Source organism: Temnothorax longispinosus, chromosome 8 (genome assembly GCF_030848805.1).
Source record: "Temnothorax longispinosus isolate EJ_2023e chromosome 8, Tlon_JGU_v1, whole genome shotgun sequence".
NCBI classification, from domain to species: Eukaryota; Metazoa; Arthropoda; class Insecta; order Hymenoptera; family Formicidae; genus Temnothorax; species Temnothorax longispinosus.
Window position 1 is genome coordinate 10,926,793 of NC_092365.1, and position 20,521 is coordinate 10,947,313.

Below are 20,521 nucleotides of genomic sequence, written 5' to 3' on the forward strand. Positions count from 1 at the left end.
AATGATATCGAAACTCGTTAAGGATTTACAGAATTCCGCCTCTGAATTCGTAATTTAAACTAGGGATTTTCAGGTTTTAAAGGTGTAGCGTGGATGAAATTTCGATGGACATACCTGAGGGACTGCTATTCAAAAGCTCGTAAAAAAATGAAAGGTTACGTACGCAGCGGATCGGGTGCGGAAGCGGGACATCCGCAGAAAAGTACATTTTGCTTCTATTCAAGGATGCAATTTCTAGACGAGGCTGCACATGAAACCCCGTACGTAATAACTTGTTTTGTATGGAGGGGTAAAAGCTATAGTGGTGTAAGTTAAAATTTTTTAAATATTGACTTGTGTGCATAGATGCAATTTATATATTGCACAGATTGCATCTAGGTACACAAATCAATATTTTAAAAATTTTATTTACACTACTTGCACTATGGCTTTTACCTCTCCATATATAGGCTTTAATATATAAAAAAGTACACTTTTTTACATATCTTTGCTGTTCAATTTTAGTACAACAAGCTCTCTACCACAGAACATACGTCGTGATGAAGATAATGCACAGATCCTGAACGATTTGGAATTCGAGGAATGTAATGTGTATTCTCCAATAACTTGTAGCACGCCAGACAATCCTGAAAGAGCAGGAAGTTCGGCTAATTGTAGACCACGAGAAAAAAAAAGTGAGCTAATTTTGAATAATTGATAATCGACACACGTCTCATAGATTTTCATAATTAATTGATACATCTTCATATTATAATTGTGTTACTTTTTTCATGGACAATCAGCTTTGTTTAACAATGTATGAGAATGTAGGAAAATTCATTACTTTGTATGCATTAAATGGAATTTTTTGTGTTACAGGAAGACAGCAGCACGATCCCGATGTGCAGGCACTGCATAACAACATATTGCAGCAGTTACTTCGTGAAAATGCGCCAAAGAAGGATGCAGTGGACAATTTCCTGGAGCAGTTGGGAGATTGAGTTGCGTAGATTGAGTTATCTTTGAAGAAGGCAAATGCAAGTAGAGCTGCTGCGTCTCGTTCACAGGGCAGAAGACGAAGAATTAGCGGAGGCGGAACATCAAAGGCGATAAATTTTTTGTATTATTATTCTATTATATTTTGTATTATTATCATTACCTTTTTATCTTTCTACCAATACATTATACATTACATAATAAATAAATAAAACATTTATTTCTATTTCAATAAAACCTGATGAGTAGTTCATATTGGGGTCTAAAAAAATGAATGTTTTGTTGTTACATTACATATATGTGTATGTAAAGTTCAAAACATTGAGATGTACGATCTTGTATTTATTTATAATTCTTAGAAAGAAAAGTAGAGTTTCTGTCTTATAATAATGAGTTAATCGCAAAATTTCGCAGCAACTAATCCGACGAATTTTCGCGACAATCAACGGGCGTTTTTCCATGAGGGATCACTTTTTACATAATACATAATACATGATAGAAATTTAATACTCATTGTTTAGAGCTTTTATCCATTGCCAATCAAGTGGGTTCGAAGTTTCAAAATACGTAGCAAAAGAGTCTCTAATTCGTATAGCCTCAACGTTTTTTCGCGCACTGCAATTACGTACATTTTCAATTCCGGTCGACGTTACATTTCGATCATTGCCACTTAAAACAGAATAAGTTCTTTCCGTTGGCTCCAATTGAAGTTCGTGTTTCATTAGAAAATTATGTACAGCCGTTGCAGCTTGAACGGCTAATTTAGCCGTTGAAATATGAGCGATAATTGGCCGACGAAAAATTCGCCATCTTGCCGCTAGTATCCCAAATGAACATTCTACAGTTCTTCGCGCTTGACTTAATCTATAATTAAAGATTTTCTTCGTAACAGTTAAGTTCCTACTTCGAGAGTATGGCCGCATCATGTAAGATGTTAGCGGAAATGCTTCGTCTCCTACTAGGACGTATGGAAATTTGAATCCGATATTATCCAAATGCCTGTCCGGAGGCAGTTGAAGTGATTTCGTATCCAATAGGCGAGCAAGGTCACTGCTAGCAAATACACCCGCATCACTACGCCTTCCTTCCGCTCCGATGTCCACGATGCTGAAGCAACAATTTGCATCACTCACAGCAAGTAGATTGATGCTGTGGTTACCTTTGTAATTATAGCAGGACGAGCCACTATTCGGTGGTGCCTACAATTAACAAGAATACAATAATGTCAGATTTATTAAAAAATGTATGAAAAGTAGTTGTATCAGATACGTACCTGAATGATAATGTGCTTCCCATCTATAGATCCAATGCAGTTTGGAAATTGACAGATTTTCTGAAATTCGTCAGCAACCTGTTGCCAATTGTCAGCGGTGGATTGCAGAAAAATTTTATCTTTCAAGATTTCCCACAATGCAGTGCAAGTCTCCCTTACGATTTTGGATGCTGTATTGCATGCAATACGAAATGCATACGAATGAGATGCTAAACTGTCACCAGATGCTAACCAGCGCAAAGTCAGCTGCAATCTTGTACGAGCTGAAATTGGGATTCGACAAACTTCTTTTTTCTGAATCCGTGGTCCAACTAACGTTAGCAGTTCTTCAAATACTTCCGGAATCATTCTGAAGTAATTGAAGAACTTTTCACGATCAGTTATTTGCATCTCAACGACTAAATTGTCACTTGCACCTTGTAAATGCCTCATTTCGTGCGTAAACATTGGTCGTACCCAGAATTTCCGTTTCTTTCTCATATTTTCCAGCTTTTGCAATAAAACGATATAACCTAAATATAGCTTTCGCACTCTGTTGAACACCGGTACAGCATGCCAAGTTGGTAAATTGTTCGCCGTTCGCAGTATTTTTAACATAACTAATAAGACTGTTTTTTCATCCATCGTTATGTGTTTCAAAATGTTATTTTCACACAGTTACGTTAAAGTTTTTCTTCTTTTTCAATCTAGCCTTTTCAACGAGTAGTGCCTCCAGCAAGCCAAAATCCAGATATGGAACGATGTCTAGATATATATAAAATAGATGTAGAAATGAAAAGATTGTCCAAACAATACAACTTCGCTAAAAACACGTATATAGTTAAAATAACAAACCAGAGAGCACGTGCGCACTCCAACGTAAGTTAAAACTGTCTAATATTACAAAGTATTGTTTACGTTTTTTTTACATTTTCTCTCTCAACTCAATCACGCATGTTCGTTCCGTTCCGTAAAAAGTTTCTCTACCAGTCCCATGTAGCAAAAACGGAACGGAATCTGGTTACAAAATATATTTTACTCCTACAATTCAGTATTTCAGAGTACTCACAACAATGTTATCGGCAAGATAATTGCACAAATAATGTATGTTTATTGCTTCTGTCTCATCAAAATAACTAAATATTGACAAATAAGGCACATTTACCTGCGACCGAAGCGACGTTCCGATCCGTTTTTGCTACATGGGACTGGTAGAGAAAACTGTTACGGAACGGAACTGGAACGGACCGCTCAATTCTAGTCAATTCTAATGAGAAATCCGATCCGTGCTTAATGGGACTGCACCCTTAAGGTGTAGGCGACCAAGGGAGTACGAATTCAAGGTCAAAATCATTCTCCGAGGCACGCAAAGCTACTTAGCGAACGATCCATCCGATCGACATAAAATTTATATTGTAAGTGCAGCGGCATACGCCCGTCACACCCATGATGGAAAATCAACGGGTTTCCGAGCGTGAAATTCCAGAAAATGAAAAGGGGCTATACGAGCGTGTGGCATTGCAGTAACGGGGAGAACCCCGTAATGAGCGTGACGCCGTCTAAGCCAGCGAGACTTGGAAGACGCCACGATACGGAAATCGCAACGAAACGAGGAGAGGAGAGCGAGTAAAGCAGAGTAAAGGACGAACGGAGGATGGCCGATGCTATCCGGAGAAAGGAAAAACGTGCGTTATAAACTAGAAGAAGAAGAAGAAGACGAACGGACGGAGAGAGAGCGTGGCTCGCGCGAGCGGAGAAAGGCAGTCGCAGGAAACAGAAAACCACGTCGTCACGGTATACCCTGTCGTCGTCGCCGTCGTCGTCGTCATCGTTATCGTCATCGTCGTCGTCGTCGTCGTCGTCGTCAACCTACGACGCAGCGTTCTCCTTTGGCGTCAACAATCGGAGAAGGACGAGGACAAGTTAGTCGTGTAGGTTAGTACGCCAGCGAAACAATAATTAGTTAAGGAACTTTACGGTGCCCTTGCCTCGTCTATGATTATTTCACGTGAAACGTTGCTCTGTTTCTGTAGGACTATTAGGCTATTCTCATCTACGCGCCTGACGAAAGAACGGTGGTGTACGATTTAGAAAGCTGCCTGCCATTTTCCACGCATTTCTGGAAATACGCGACCGAGACCTTCCGTTCCGACGAGGCGTTACGACCCGAATGTCACAGAAGATTCCGTCTGGTGCCCGCCAGCGTGTACCTATAGCAGTTTGCGTCGAATCGGCATCACATGAAACGCAAGGACGGCACTTGGATCAAGACACCGCTGGATTATCCTCCGATCTCGACACCAAGATTAAAATATAAATCGAAAATGTGACTGATCAAGTTTTACAAGATTTTTTTTATACATTTATTATACACAAATTAATTTTACACAATTCAGCAATTTTCAAACACTTTATATATACACATTTTTGAACATTTTTGCATTTATATATTTATTCTTTTAAGTTACATTTGTTTTTTGTCATCAATATATATTTTTTACGAATCAATAAATATTTTTTACGAAAGGAACTCTTGCGCACCAATTACCACTGAAAGAATTTGTTTATATTTTATTATTTGTAAATAAACTATAACTGTAAGAATTACTGTACAACATTTTCGGTATTTAAATATGAAATATTTTATTTTTCTCATTGTATAAGAATAATTTACTCATAAAAAAGTCATGTAAGGTTTCATTGTTGACATTTTTCCGCGATGCTGATTGCTTTTTTATTGCACTTATTTCGTAAACATCTATCATTACTTATTTTGACAGTTTGTGTATTAATTCGTTAATAGTATAATGTAATAGGAATTGTATAATTAAAGCTAAATAACACGCGCGTAGTGCGCGTCTGTCATGTCTAATTATATAAAATATACACATTTGCATTGAAACACGTTTGAGTTTTGCCGCTGAATATACCACTTCCGGTTTTGAAACAAATGGCGACGGTTAGTCCGATCCTTCTCTGGAGGATCCCTAACCGCGAGGAAGGGCGAGCGCTCGAGGAGTCTCTCGCCAGCCGTGATACCGTGCGGACGCGTACACATGTCATCCGAGCTGCAAATTACGAGAAGTCCCGCGTACGGAGCGAATCCGCTATAAGCTATTTAATAATAATACATTGTTACAACGCGAACGTAGAATCAGTGACTCGCATAGTGCGGTTACGCGTGCGGAATAATAACTGTAAAGAGAAATAGAGGAAAATATATTATTATTTTGCCCGAAACGTCTCGAGTGAACACTTATTTCCGACACGGCCAGATTCCGATCCCGAAATACCTACCTCTTTTACCTCTCGGCGTCTACGATGACAATCCCGAGGCAGTCCAGCGGTGCACAGCGGCAGTCCCACGACGGTCCAGCGGCAGTCCAGCGGCGATCCGTCCGGCGCACCTGAAACAGAAAGGGGAAAGGCGGGGGCATCGTAAGGGTCAGTGGCATATATTCTTATATCTTTCTCGGTGGGCACAGAGAAAACCGAGTGGCGACCGTGATAAATCAGAAATAAAATTGAGTTGTGGCATGGCCGACCCTCTGTCCGGTCACAACTTAACCTTGGAACCGGATGTTAAATCATCCGTTCCAACGTCAAGTTCCGCTTGCACCGTAGACGACTGCCAGCCAATCAGCGAGAAACAGGCGACGGAGCCGAGCGCGGGCATGACGGAGACGACGGTGCCGACGACACAAGCGGCCAATGAGGAGCAGGCGAGTCTCGAGGACACCGAGATCACTCAGATACTACAGCAAATACCACAAGGGGTAGCAAAGGCAATAATACTTGCCGAGGGTGGAGAACAGCCCGCCGGACCAGGCGAGGTTGACGACATCGTGGCCAGCCAATCCCCAGCAGCGGAGGAGGTGGTCGAGTCGACGGTCCCGGAGGACCAATCCCAACGCACGGAGGCGTAAGCCCGTGTGAAACAAACCTTTTTTATATATCATAACAAATTATATTAGCCTATGTTATTGTAAAACACGAGAAAGCGAAAACTCTAGTGAGAGACATTTTTTATACGATAATTTTATTATTTTAGTTTTGTTGTCACGTGAAACAAGGATAATTATCCAAAGCGCAATTGAGCATACCAAAGAGGTTTTATACGAATGTTTTATTTATCTTATTTAATTTGTTTAATTCTCAAAGCGACAGCGCGAGATAAGCGCATATGCATGTAAGCGAACGGTTTACTATTCATTAAAAACAAAACTGACTCAAACACACGATTAAATATACCCAAAACACACATTTACCAATCCCAGCAATCCCAGGGAAAAGAATCCACAGTTTAAAGAAAGTAATTATTAGAGTCACGAAAAAAGCCAATCAGAGGCCAGCGTTAGCGAAAGCAACATTCAGCGATGGATTCGTATAAATTCCGTATCTTAGTCTTATCTTTCATTTTTATCCTATTTGCAATATCAATAGGGTCCAATTTGTAAAAAATAAGTTATTTAAAAAAATTATTTTCATGAACCTTATATTTGTTCAAATTGAATGGAACGACTTTAGAACGATATTAACAATGTTTTTTTAATATAAATTATTAAAACTGCTTATAAAAAGAGAGGGGATAAAACGCGCTGTGATTGGTTGAGACCGCGTGTGACGTCATTATTCAGTAATTTCAAATTTTTGCTATACGGTAATTTATGTATTTATGTATTTACCGATTGTTTTGTTGCAATGTGGCAAAAAAATAACACGGGATTTGTTAAAGCACAGTCGGATAACTTACCCAAAGTAACAGTATTAATGGTTTCTGATTTTTTTGCTGAAAGTGATGTGTTTAATATCGCAGAAACTCGTGGTGTAAAAGCTAAGAAGTAAGTATATTTTTAAAAACTTGCAATAACAGGAAATAAATAGTAAAATTTATAGACAGATACAAGATACAGTATGAAACGATATATCAAAGTGTTATTAACGATATATCAAAGTAATTTGAGTATTATATACAACATATACATGACATAACCTTTAATACACTCTTGTCATCTTGTCGATGTACACTTTGGTAGAGCTGAAGGTGAAAACTACGGCGATCCAGCGGTTGGATATGTGGAATTGAGACGGGAAAAAAGCTTATGCCATATCAGAGGAAAGGTTTGTCCTGAGCACAGAGTGAACAATAAGGCGTATGCTGTATCGATGCTAGTCAATGAGGAAACTGAGAGGGTCGAATATATTAGGTGCGAAGACTGCGCAGCTTCAGAAGGTAATTATAATTAACGCAGTAAAGAAAACGTTAATTGTGTATATTAACTGTGCAATTCTATGTGATTTAAGGTGGTTGTAAGCATGCCATCGCTTTCCTTATGTGGGTTCACCGTCGAAGCGAAGAGCCTGAACCGACAGCGACGGTCTGCTATTGGAAGAAACCTCGATTGGCACAAGTTGGAGCTAATGTAAGAAGCATGAAAGCAAAAGATTTGCTACCATCGAAACAAACTCCAGTTCTTCCAAACAGTACTAGCTTCTTACAGACTGTATTGCAAGAAATGGAAAAAAGAAATTTTGACTGCCAACTGTCAAGGCATTTTGTCCATGTAAAATCTCATAGAGATTTATCGATGCACTCATTAATGTTAAAATTTTATAATACCTCTACGTGTAAAGATGCCGATAGTTTTTTGAACTTTGCAAGCTCCGAAATAAATATAGAATCATGCAAAGAAGTTGCAAAGGATACCATTCATCAAAGTGAATCCACATTATGGAAGGAATTAAGATACGGGAGAATAACTGCATCTCGGATATACGAAGTATCGCATTGCAAGACACCACAAGGATCATTAGTTGAGCAAATAATTGGTGCATTCAAAATAAGAGATACTGATGCCATGGAACGAGGCAGACGCTTGGAACAGGAAGTAGTGAAGATATTGGAGAAAAGTCTTCAAATTACATTACACCGTAGTGGATTACTGTTAAATCCAAATTTTCCTGTCATCGGTGCTTCTCCTGATGCAGTAGCCGAAAACTTTGTTGTTGAAATAAAATGTCCGTTTAGTTTAAAATCTGAGGAGAGGTATATCACGAAAGACAATCAGATAGGCAATAAATATTTTGCTCAAATTCAGTTGCAGATGTTTATGCAAAACGTGAAAATAGGTTATTTTTGTATGGCAAAACATGATTTTGAAACTTCACAAAGCATTATGGTAATTTGTGTCAATTATGACGAACAATTCGTAATGGAAATGATAAATAATGCCATGACTTTTTGGAAACAAAATGTTTTTCCGTTGCTTCTCAATGGAGTAGCAAAGTAGAATGTAAACGAAGGGTTATTATAAAAAATTAATAAACGTGCAAATATTTTCAATATTTATTGTGCTATAAGTGGTAACTGAATATTAATTAAACCTGCAGCCACAATAATTATATCATCTACGGTGTTTATTGTATCATGATGAATGGTAGAATGAGGCTTTAAAATATTAAATTCTCTTATTCTTCTAATAACTCTTTCTACATGAATTCTTAAGCTAGCGATACGCCGAGTCTCTATCACTTCCTCCTTCGTCGGTTTTGAATTACTCGAAACACTAGGCGGTCGAATTAAAATACATCCTTTTTTTTGTAATAGATGTTCAATGTTTTTGAAACCTCGATCAGCCATGACTGCACAGTTTTCTGGTAGCTCATTTAAATACTGGCTGAGTTCTACGATCGCAGCATCGGATGTCCTCCCACAAAAACCTTCTGATATAAAATTAATAGTTCCATCCGGTGACATTGATATTAAGTATTTTATTGTATTACATTTTTTGTATTCAGACCACGTAACACTTTGATTAATCGCACTGCTAGGCTTCTGAATTTCAATTTCTAAACAATCTATTATAGATTGTACATGACTGTACCGAGCACGAAATGGCAAAGGCAGATTCGATTTGATGGATTGTTTCGAAGGCCAAACTATTAATTGTTTTAAATAATGTGCTACAATAGGGAGAGTTCTTCTAAAAACAGCACTCGCGTTACTAGCACTAACTCCAAAATCATCTCCAATTCTTGCGAATGTATCGTTTAATTTAATTTTAGTGACGGTTAAGCAAATTTCCTCTATACTAATTCCCGTTTCTTTGCTTAAAAGCTGTATAAAAAAGAAGGCATTGTCCGGAATACCCAAGTACATTTTCGGTTTATTTTGAATGGTCGTCATTTTTATATTCCTCGCTAACCTCCTCTGCTCCAATATATTCTGCTTCACTGCCTCTTCGCTTGTTTCCTCAGATGGTAAATATTCATCATCGCAATCATCCAGTGTATCATTGAGAGTACTTGTCACATTTGTGTTGGCCGATGTTGACTCAGATGATGCAATTACATTCTCAGTTTTTTGCTGGCTTACGAGTTTTTTCGTCGAACATGAAGCATCTTGCATCACTGGCACGTTTTGTACATACTTGCTACGCATTGTCTTATGGTCACGCATTTTTACTTGAATACCAACATCCTTGCATTTTGGTGTTGCATCATTGCTCCAATCGATTTCAACAGCAGCCACCTGATGTTGAGTAGTTGAAAAATCATCTGCGGATGAATGATTAATATCTTATTTATACATAGTTTAACTCAATGAAAATTATATGCTCAATAATCATTTTAATATTACTTGAATTACCAATGTTGGTGTCAATATGCAACGACTCGATTGTAATAGGTTCTGTGGATTCACATTCCATGCTACTAATTACTGTTTCAGTTTGTAGGATTTCGTTTAAGGTTTCTATTTTCTGGCGCTTCAGAGCTACTGGACGCGTCGGTTTCACATGAGCACGTTGTCTATCAGGTTGACAGTTAAATATCCGAGGTAGTGCACCTTTCTTCAGTCGTACAGATGCATTTGGATCGAGTCGTACTCTCGTATAATTTTCTATATCTTCTTGCAACTATAACGGAATGTCACGATTACGTTTTGTTAAATATATCTATTCACAAAGTTTAACTTACATGGAAATGATCTTGACAGCAAAACAAGCTGGTGCTAAGCGATATCGATGAAGCATCATTCCGTCTTGCGACTTCGAACCATTTCTTCCTAATATCTCCTTTTGGCACCGATACAAAAATTTTTAAAGGCGTAGAAATGGTTGTACTCTTACACAAGGGAACAAAGCACCACTTGTAATTGCGTTTTTTTACTGGATCTTGTACGTAATCTGCATTTTCAGTCATTTTTGATGCTTTCAATACAAACTGTCTACTTGATCTAACCTGTTTACTGAATAATGACGTCACATCGACGACGCCATCAAGGCGCGCGAAAAATTGGGCGTTTAAATCAATCGCAATTTTCAAACTCATTAAAAAAATTATTTAACGATTTTTAATTACTTTTGTTATTGTAATAGTTGTTTTTACTATCAAAACTTTAATTTAAAATAAAAAACGAAAAATCGTGGAGAACCCTATTATCTGCATACTGTTACTAGTCTATTCACACGGGGCAAAAGCACAACCTTACTACCTAGCGTCGAACAATCAATCAGAGCAATGCAGTTGAAAGAATACATAGTTGTTACATTAATCATTTTTATCCCAATTATAATCACCTTTCCAGACGTACAAACAGTCACAATGATATTTACACTCTACACACTATACATATTACTCTTAAGTATCGAGATCGATCCGCGATTGATCATCGACGAACGATGAACCGTTGGAGGAGAATTTTGCATGCGAAAGGGCCAATAGGGTCCGAGACAAGTGTTTTTATATTCATTTATTTCATATTAATAGTTTTGATAGCAAAGTCGATATGTCGAGTCACGACGACCAATGGGATGCAACCCAATCAATTTTGTTAAGATTGACATTAGTTTCGATAAATTTATTTGTATTACGCATTCTCGACACAGCGATGGCCAATAGGAACGATTCCTGGCATTATGATATAATTTTGCATGTTTTTAGAATATTTTATGATTTTACAAGGCCTTCAGCCAATGAGAGCGCGAGGCGCAACTTTTTAAGATAAGCGCGACGAACCGACCAATCGGAAGCGAGCGCAGCTCAACGAAGCGAGATCGTGTTGGAACGCGCGAATTTGCATTGTATAACTATTATTTTATGTTTCCCTGTCGAGATAATTATGTTTAACCATATTTTTATTTGATATTCAGTATTACCGTATACTCACCGACGTTGTACTTACCGGTGAGCCAATCACGTCCAACGATTGGGCCTACAAAACGCAGGTACCTGAAAAGAAAAGGGGAATTAATTGAATTGATTCCAATGAATGAAATACTTACCTGTAATATCGGGGAACGTCACAATGACCATATTCGGTCACTCGGAAACGTTCCGAGTGACTTGCCGCGAACTTGCACTTTGTGCAAATTGCGACGGCTGGCATTGGTTGCCGCATCGCAGAGTCCGAAGCGAGAGCCCTTGTCCGCCGTCCAATCATATTGCAGTTTCTCTGTTCAACCAGAGCTGAGCCAATGAGAACGGCTCAGCGTGCGGGAGACGATGCGCCGTTTAGAAAGGAATCGTGTCGCTCGTCAACCAGCGATACGATTGGATGAGAGAGGTCGGCGCGCGAGAGACAGTCTGTTCGCGCCGAAATGATAGGCTTTACGCCTGCGCTAGCATCGAAGTGGGGGAACTCTACCCATTTCTCCCGGACAGTCCGCCGTGAACTTTCGAAGCGTCAACACAATACGCGTTGCGCAGCAATAATTCGATACCGGTGCACTTATCCCGTAGCCGTATACGATAAGTACGAGCACAACCTACGCGAGACGGCATTCTGCCGTAATTAGCTCTTGATCGACGGTACTCATGTTCGAGACAGCTCGTTGCCGGTGATAGCGCGAGTGAACGAGACCGCGAGACCTGAGAAACTGTAAAACGTGAAATATTAAATTGTTATTTGTTTATAATAAACAACGAGTCATTATTGACGACCCCAGTGAAAATCATGTTCCATTATCCGTGAATTACGAACCGCGTAACCAGGGCGTGGCCGACGCCCTTGAACACGTCCGCGACGTAAAAGACGGCAGCCATTAAGCTGAGAGGAAGGACGGGGCAACGCATTCGACCTGGGTTTCTGTATTTAAGCCTGAAAATACTGTGGCGACCGTAATCTGAGCCCAAGTAGTAAGTGGCTAGAATATAAAATTTTATCATCTTAATCGTTGTTCCGGTCACAACCTAACCTTGCGACCGCCCACTTGGGCGCCGCAATACCCCGCGCTCAGATCCCCCCGAATCCTCTTGCTTTCAGCGCGGCAGGTGCGAGAGGCCGAAGGCGATGCTGGACCACCGGAGGTACAGGAGCCCCTGACGGCGGAGATGGGGACCGAAACGGCGGCGGCCAATCTGCGGGCGCTGCAGGAGGCAGTGAGGGCGCTAGAGCGCGACCTTGCAAGGACCACCGGGGCGGAGGACCCCGAGAAGCTTCACGGCCCGGAGACGAAGGAGTCGTCAGCGGACGACGGGGCAACGCCCCTTCATTAGGTTAAGAGCGAGCGTTCCGAGGATGAGGGATAACCATATTTACTTGATTTCCGTTCGTTTCCTACATCCCCATCCGGCGCACATAATAATGATATAATCACTTAGATATGAGCGTTTGCGGCTAAGCCCGCCGAGCGTCAGCTCGTAGGGTAAGTTTCTTCTCATGGACGCCGGTTAACAACCATTTTATTTTAGTTATTCTTTTCCGGCTCGAGCCCGTTATATTTTGTTTTCTCCGCGCGAACCGGCGCACAACGCGCGGACACTCGGCTTGAGCCACCCACAATCTTCAGAAGGGGTCGGTGCGATAGCCGGCGACCCTGTTCGCGAAATGATCAGCCACGGGCTGACACACGCAAACAGCCGCCCATGACTGGCGAAGCGAGGACAAAAGTTAGTCAGGGGAAGTCAACCGAGCGATCGGAGATCGCGCTCGCGAAAACTTGACCATCGGCTTCGGCGCGAAAGCGAGCGTGCATGACTGACAAACGGGCGACGAGAGTCAGTCAGGGAAGAGCGGCGAAGCGATTCGAGACCGCGTTCGCGAAAAACTTTACCATCGGCTCGGACGCGAAAGCGAGCATGCATGACTGACAAACGGATAGCGAAAGTCAGTCAGGGAGGATCGGCGAAGCGATCCGAGACCGCGTTCGCGAAAAACTTTACCGTCGGCGTAGGCGCGAAAGCGAGCGTGCATGACTGACGCACGGACGACGAAAGCCCGTCAGGGAAAGGTGATCGAGCGATCCGACACCGCGTTCGCGAAAAACTTAGCCGCCGGCTCAGGCGCGAAACTGAGCGGGTATGATAGACAAACGCGAGCGAGGACTTAGTCGGAGAACGAGTGACGAGCGATCGGAGTGGAACTTAGCGAAATCGCGGACCATGCGCAGCGGGTCGAAAAGATAGCGCGAGGCCGACGTCCAACTAGTACTTAGCGAAATCGCGGACCATGCGCAGCGGATCGAAAAGATAGCGTGAGGCCGACGTCCAACAGCGGCCGGACGATCTTGGTAAACCACCAGAAAGCCGGGATAACATCCCCAGGAACCGGCAGCGGAAGCGAGCTCCCACGGTTCCGAGGATCAGTCAGAGGGAGTCGGCGTCAACGGCGAGCATCGTGCGGGTCACCCGGACATCTTCTCCGAAAAAGTCGTCCGGTAGAATGTCGCGTAGCGTAGGAAAGGTCACGCGCATAGGTCGGCGCCGTCGGCGCACGCGAAATACAAAAGTTGTCAACCCAGGGTAGCGGGCCCAGGGCGCGCGGTGCGCGCGAGCGCAACGTCGATGGAAATTTCCGTGTTGACGCGATAGTACGCCCGTACGCGGAAATAAGTGTGGAAGGGGAAAGTGAAAGCCGCACATCTGGCGAACATCTGGCACTACGGCGCAAATAGGCGCCGGAGTGGTGGCTACGATCCCAAAGTGGGGAGCCCGAGCGAGGAGCGTAACTCGAGGCAGTCGGTCGGGAATCGTCGAAGAGGTGACACTTATATCGCGCGCTAACGTTTCTCGTGTAGAATCTGATTTCGCGAGTCGAGCCCGGACGCGTAGATGGTTGCCCCGCGGTTCACAACCACCGACACGACGCCCGCGGAAACGCGTTACTTGCTCGCGATACGAAAGCGAGATGGTGCATAGTCACCGAGTGTGAGAGTGGAAACGAAGCGTACGGTACTTGTACCCAGGGACATGCGTGTCAGTCATTTTGTGAACAACAAAGATCTGTGAACAACTTCCTGCGGAAATACATTCATTTGAATAAATTATTGAATCATATTGTGAAATACATCGAGATTTATCGTCATTTACTTACCTTGTGATACTTACCTGGTCCATCGGCGGTGATCCAACGAAGTCTCTCGGCGTCAATGAAACGGAGTGCCTTGAGCGGCTAAGTCCCTCGGTGCGGTGAAGCGGAGATCCTTGAGTAGTAGCGGCGACGATCCAACGTTGGCAGGAACCTGAAAATAAAGGGAGATAATTAGATTGAGAATCCGAATATTCATGATAGCTTACCTTCTCGGTTGGTAAAAGTTAAATCGAGTGGCGACCGTGTTAAGGAATCAAACATCGGGATTCGGGCACCCAAATCGCAACGTCCGGTCACAACCTAACCTTGAAGCCGTACGCTAAGACCGTACGGGCGCAGCTGTTGGGCCAGCCACGAGTGGTGTTGCGGCGGCTCTTCGCCGAGGAGTTGCGGCGCGTAGACCGACGGGCGACCCAGGTACCCTGAGAAATTGCGGGGTGCAGCGCGTGGGACGTGGTCCCACGGACTTCTAGCGGCGTCGTGGTGCAGCAATCGGTGCAGACGACAGCGGATACCGGCAACTGGAGCACACCGGCAGAGAGGGAGGCGATCCGGAGGGCGGCAGAGGCGTTCGGTTGCGCCTTCCAAATTCAGCGGACGAGGATCACCGTCCAGGAGACGGTGACGGTGACGGCGGTGCCACAGGCAGCGGCGCCGAACGAGCGGGACGACTCGACCGAGGAGTTCCAGAGCCCATCTTCCGGAGAGGAGTCCCCATGGGACGAGGAGAACGCCCCTGAATAGGTATAGCGCGAGCGTTCCGAGGACGGAATTTACAAGGGAGCCAAAGTCCCACCATTATACGTTGTACATTTTGATTTTGTTTGACCATAGTGTCCTTTCATTTTATTTTTTGATCCGTCCGGCGCATTAGTACATAAAATGGGCTTAGGTTGTGCGACAGCGGTCGATGAGCTGCGGCTCATTTAGTTATTAAGTATTTTCCTTTCCGATCCATATAACTTTTATTTTGTTTTCTGACACAGTAGTGCCCGGCCTAGAGATGAAAAGTACCGAAAAAAACTAGAAACTTTGAGTAAAAAACCGGGTAAAAATCAGTTTTTTATTTCGGCCCTGAAAGTTTTTTACTCGGATATATATTTTCTTTGGATGATTGACGCTATATTATTGTTCTAGAATTCAGTTTTTACATTCCTTTGAAAGATTTCTGTGTAAAGAATGTAAAGATAGCTGTAAACACGGTCTTACATACAGGTCTGGAAACTTGTAGGGTGGGGAGTGACTCAGATAGTGAGGCAAAATGGCGAACTTAGGGGTGAGCCAATCAAATTAGGCCGCGTTTCGATGCATGTTCAAAGCGCTATTGGCGTTATTCTATCCTTGTTTATGCGTGTGCGTGTGCGTGTGCATATAGATATATATACATATATACATACATACATACATACATATTATATATATACATATATAATATGTATGTATGTACATATGTATATATGTATGTATGTATAATTGTATATATATATATTATATACCTTTGTACATTGATATATATAATACCTTTGATATATAATTTTATATAATTGTATATAATTCTATATAATTAATACATAACCTTATGCAAATGCGAAAATGCAATCGACAAAACTGTTTAAATAATTCACACTTACATCAATGAGAATTTTTCCATCTGGACCACGCTTCTCTAATTTTCGCACGATGCACGTTGGCTCAAAATGACGCTCACACACATGTTGCGACGATTTCAATACTGCAATGCCGGGAATTGCAGATTCCCATTTTTTACGCAATTCTTCGTCCTGAGGCACTTTAAAAACGGAACATTTTTCTGTATTGTCCTTAAATTTCTTCCAGCAATTCGGCACAATGCACGCTTTTGGTATTGTATTTACAATTTATGTTAACTTTCACTCATACAAGTTTCAAAGATTTTCACTGATTTCGAATTTTGACACACGATCACCACCATTTGAACATGGTCACGGTCGGCTCAGTTTCCCGTCCGTCCGATAGGTTTGCTCCAATACTGGGGTCTACGTGCCTCACTAACGGTGACACCCCCCACCACTTAAAAACACAGGAGTTTCCAGACCTGTATGTAAGACCGTGGCTGTAAATAATCAAAATGTATAATAATTAAGCGACAGTCAGACAGTGGCTATGTATGAATATGCTTAGATCATTGTCGGTACTTTGATAGGGAGCAGGAAATTCAAAGCTTATGTTGTTTGAATAAACACACCTCTTTTGTATTTATTCAATTACTAAGAATAGTAAGAATTCGTGAATTAATATAAAAAACAAGTAGAAACTTGCACATTGCTTCCTCATAGTTTTTAAGTGTGCAAGTAGAAACTTGCACATTGCTTCCTTATAGTTTTTAAGTGTGCAAGTAGAAACTTGCACATTGTTTCCTTATTTTTAAGTGTGCAAGTAGAAACCTGCACATTGCTTTCTCATAGTTTTTAAGTGTGTAAGTAGAAACTTGCACATTGCTTCCTCATAATTCTTAAGTGTGCAAGTAGAAACTTGCACATTGTTTTCTTAGAGTTTTTAAGTGTGCAAGTAGAAATCTGCATATTGCTTTAGTTTTTAAGTGGGCAAGTATTTTTATTTTTTAGTGAATGTACATAATTATGTACACAGGCCCCTAAAGGGTTAAGTGTGCAAGTAGAAACCTTTGCTTACAAAGCTTTCTCTATGAGGAAGCTTTTATTTAATTCAATGTATAATTATTAGTATTTATTTGTTTTGGCTTCCTCATAGAGGAAGCTTTGTAAGCGAAGGTTTCTACTTGCACACTTAAGAACTATGAGGAAGCAATGTGGAAGTTTCTACTTGCACACTTAAGAAAAAAACTATAAGTAAGCAATGTGCAAGTTTCTACTTACACACTTAAAAGCTATGAGAAAGCAATGTGCAAGTTTCTACTTGCACACTTAAAAATGAGGAAACAATGTGCAAAGTTTCTACTTGCACACTTAAAAACTATGAGGAAGCAATGTGCAAGTTTCTACTTGCACACTTAAAAACTATGAGGAAGCAATGTGCAAGTTTCTACTTGCACACTTAAAAACTATGAGGAAGCAATGTGCAAGTTTCTGCTTGCACACTTAAAAAATATGAGGAAGCAATGTGCAAGTTTCTATTTGCACATTTTTTTATTATTCTTGTTGGAGATACGAAGTGGCTCCACTTGAACTAACTGGTCGCGACATTACCGACGCCTATCTATTCTATTTTCTGATACTCATAGTTCAGTTCAGTTCTCTTTCTGGCGTCGCACGGTTGACCACGTGTAATCTTAATCGTTGTAATCATTCTATATATTAGTCTGAATAAAACCGCGTTATATAGAAACAAACTCTAATTATCATCCGCCAACAGGTTATGGGCCCAGGGTGCGTGAAACGCGAGTGTTCGATTAAAAGTCGCGAGTGAAGAGCTCGGCGAAAACGTGGTTAAGGTGTACCGTGCGCCGCGTATACGGGAAAACCGTTAGCGTGTGAGAACCAATACGCGAAAATAGAGAAATCGCAAGATAAAGACTGAAACAATAAAAGACAGTAAAAGTGGTGTTAAAATGTCGGCGATTATGAGAATCGAGCCGTTGACTGCCGAAAATTATGATACGTGGAAAATGCAGATGGAGGCTATACTGGTGAAAAACGACGTATGGGACTACGTGAACGGGACAAAAGTGAAGCCGTCGTCTGGGACAGATGCGATGGAATGGACAAATAAAGATGCGAAAGCAAAAGCCGATATCGTGTTGTCGATGAGTACGTCGGAGCTGAACGTGATCCGTGGTCTAGAAACGTCAAGAGAAGTATGGCTAAAAATCGAGTCGACATTCCAGTCGAAGGGACCGGCGCGAAAAGCGATACTCTTGAAGAAAATCATTTTGTCACGATTGAAAGAGGGGGACAATGTACGAACCCACCTAACGGAATTTTTCGAGGCAGTGGCAAGATTAAAAGAGATCGGTTTGATAGTCAACGAGGAAGTGCTAACAATCTTATTGTTATACAGTTTGCCAGAATCGTTTGGAAATTTTTGTTGCGCTATTGAGACGCGAGATGAGTTGCCAGATCCCGAGATATTGCGAGTGAAAATACTTGAAGAATACGAATCGCGAAAAGCGAGCGACAACAATACAGAGCAGAATGTTATGTACGCGAGAAGGTCAAAGTTTCGTCAAAACACGCGTGTGCCACATGACAGTCGTGAAGATTCGAGGAATGATAAAACCGAAAGCCAAGCAAGTGCGGGTCAAAGAAAACTTAAATGTTTCCGTTGTGGTAAAACCGGTCATATTGCCAAAAAGTGTCTGGCAAAGTATCCTGCGAATTTACAAGTGAGTGCACGACAGGTGGAAGACAATGACAATGAATCGGTGAGTTCGGAACAAGCGCGCGGGGACACGGCGATGCTGAACACAGTTGAGACGGTATTATTTAATCGCGAGAGCATAAATGGTGTAGAATGGTGCTTGGACAGTGGGTGCACTGCACACATGTGTACTGAAAAGACAAAGTTCGAGAAAATCGAAAGTGTGTATAAGACATTGAATTTGGCGAACAGTGAGTCAACGAATATAACGGGCGCGGGAAACGTGCGAATGGCCGTGAGTAATGGTAAACAGGAGACAAATGTAAACTTTGAAAAAGTATATTACGTGTCGGATTTACGTACAAACGTGTTATCGGTGTCAAAAATAACGGATCGCGGTTATGAAGTACATTTTCGTGAAAAAAGCGCGACCGTGACCGGTGAGCACGGAGAAATAATTTTTCGAGCAGATAGAATCGGAAATTTGTATTATGTGCGAAGGGGCAAAAACCCGATAAATGAAAACGATGCGGCGAGAAAAGGAGAAAATGTGGTGATGTCCGTGAATCATACTGAGAGTGAGATCGACGAGTGGCATTACAAGTTGAGACATTTAAACGAACGAGACTTAAAAAACATGGCGAAAAGCGGAGTTGAAACTTAAGATCGATCAAACAATGTCAACATGTGAAGTGTGTATTCGCGAGAAACAAACTCAAGCTCCATTTCCGAAAAGTGAAGGCGGTCGTACGAAAAACTTATTAGAAATAGTACATTCAGATGTGTGTGGACCGATGAGAACTGCGTCGCATTCTGGCGCAAAATACTTTGTGACATTTATCGATGATAGGTCGCGTTGGTGCGAGGTTATCTTTGTGAAAAACAAAAGCGATGTTTTGAGTGCGTTTAAAAAGTACAAGGCCGCAGCAGAAACTTTAACAGGGAGAAAAATAAAAGCATTACAGTCGGACAATAAAAAAGAATACTGCAACAAGGAATTTGACCAATTCTTGGAGCAAAACGGTATCGTGAGGCGATTATCGACACCGCATACCCCCCAACAAAACGGCGTGGCGGAGAGAAAGAATTGGACGCTGGTCGAAATGGCCAGGTGCATGATGCGTCAAGCGGATGTTTCTCCAGTGTTTTGGGCAGAGGCGGTAAATACTGCGTGCTATGTGAGAAATCGGTGCGTGACAAAATCGCTGGATGGACAGGTACCGTATAAATTATGGAAAGGGAAAACACCTACGGTGATATATTTTCAAATCTTTGGTTCGAAAGTGTTCGTGTCGGACAAAAATCCCCAAAAAGGAAAATTTGATTTGAGATCAGAGGAGGGTATTTTCATAGGATATTCAAATGAATCGAAAGCATATCGCGTGTGGCTACCGAAATCGCGTAAAGTAATCGTGAGTCACGACGTGAAATTTTTGAACGAGTCAGCTTTTGATCGTGAATACCAAGAGTTTCTTGAGGACGAGAAACCCGACCAAATCGAAACTAGAGAACACGAACGGAAAGACGAGTTGATTGAGGACGAGGCAGAGGAGCATCACGCCGAAGGACCTCAAGATGTCATCAAAGAAAGGCATCATACAGAAGTACCTCGAGATGTCATCGTTAGAGCACCTAAACGAAAGGCAACGGAAGGCTCTACTCCTTTACCA

General features: G+C 41.8%; 3 protein-coding genes and 1 long non-coding RNA gene across 5 annotated transcripts; 2 read left to right on the plus strand and 2 right to left on the minus strand.

The window, feature by feature from the left end:
* Positions 1-1,329: 1,329 nt before the first annotated feature.
* Positions 1,330-2,638, minus strand: LOC139817569 (uncharacterized). Its single transcript, XM_071785769.1, has 2 exons — positions 2,249-2,638; positions 1,330-2,174 (listed from the first exon to the last, which is right to left on the minus strand). Exons 1-2 carry the CDS (start codon positions 2,636-2,638, stop codon positions 1,479-1,481), a joined length of 1,086 nt encoding a protein of 361 aa, XP_071641870.1. The 3' UTR covers positions 1,330-1,478.
* Positions 2,639-3,999: 1,361 nt separating this feature from the next.
* LOC139817570 (uncharacterized) lies at positions 4,000-4,304 on the plus strand. The gene is made up of 2 exons (XR_011733270.1): positions 4,000-4,162; positions 4,261-4,304. It is a non-coding gene; the product is annotated as an uncharacterized lncRNA (long non-coding RNA).
* Positions 4,305-6,927: 2,623 nt separating this feature from the next.
* Positions 6,928-8,572, plus strand: LOC139817685 (uncharacterized). The gene is made up of 3 exons (XM_071785939.1): positions 6,928-7,068; positions 7,264-7,460; positions 7,532-8,572. Exons 1-3 carry the CDS (start codon positions 6,929-6,931, stop codon positions 8,515-8,517), a joined length of 1,323 nt encoding a protein of 440 aa, XP_071642040.1. The 5' UTR covers position 6,928; the 3' UTR covers positions 8,518-8,572.
* LOC139817684 (uncharacterized) lies at positions 8,560-11,016 on the minus strand. 2 transcript variants are annotated; one of them, XM_071785938.1, is made up of 4 exons: positions 10,205-11,016; positions 9,867-10,143; positions 9,433-9,784; positions 8,825-8,950 (listed from the first exon to the last, which is right to left on the minus strand). In XM_071785938.1, the coding sequence occupies exons 1-4, from the start codon at positions 10,556-10,558 to the stop codon at positions 8,890-8,892; spliced, it is 1,044 nt and encodes a 347-aa protein (XP_071642039.1). In that variant the 5' UTR covers positions 10,559-11,016; the 3' UTR covers positions 8,825-8,889. The 2 variants fall into 2 exon arrangements, with proteins under 2 accessions (XP_071642038.1, XP_071642039.1); XM_071785937.1 differs by having other exon boundaries at positions 8,560-9,784; positions 10,205-11,009.
* Between the last annotated feature and the right edge of the window lie 9,505 nt (positions 11,017-20,521).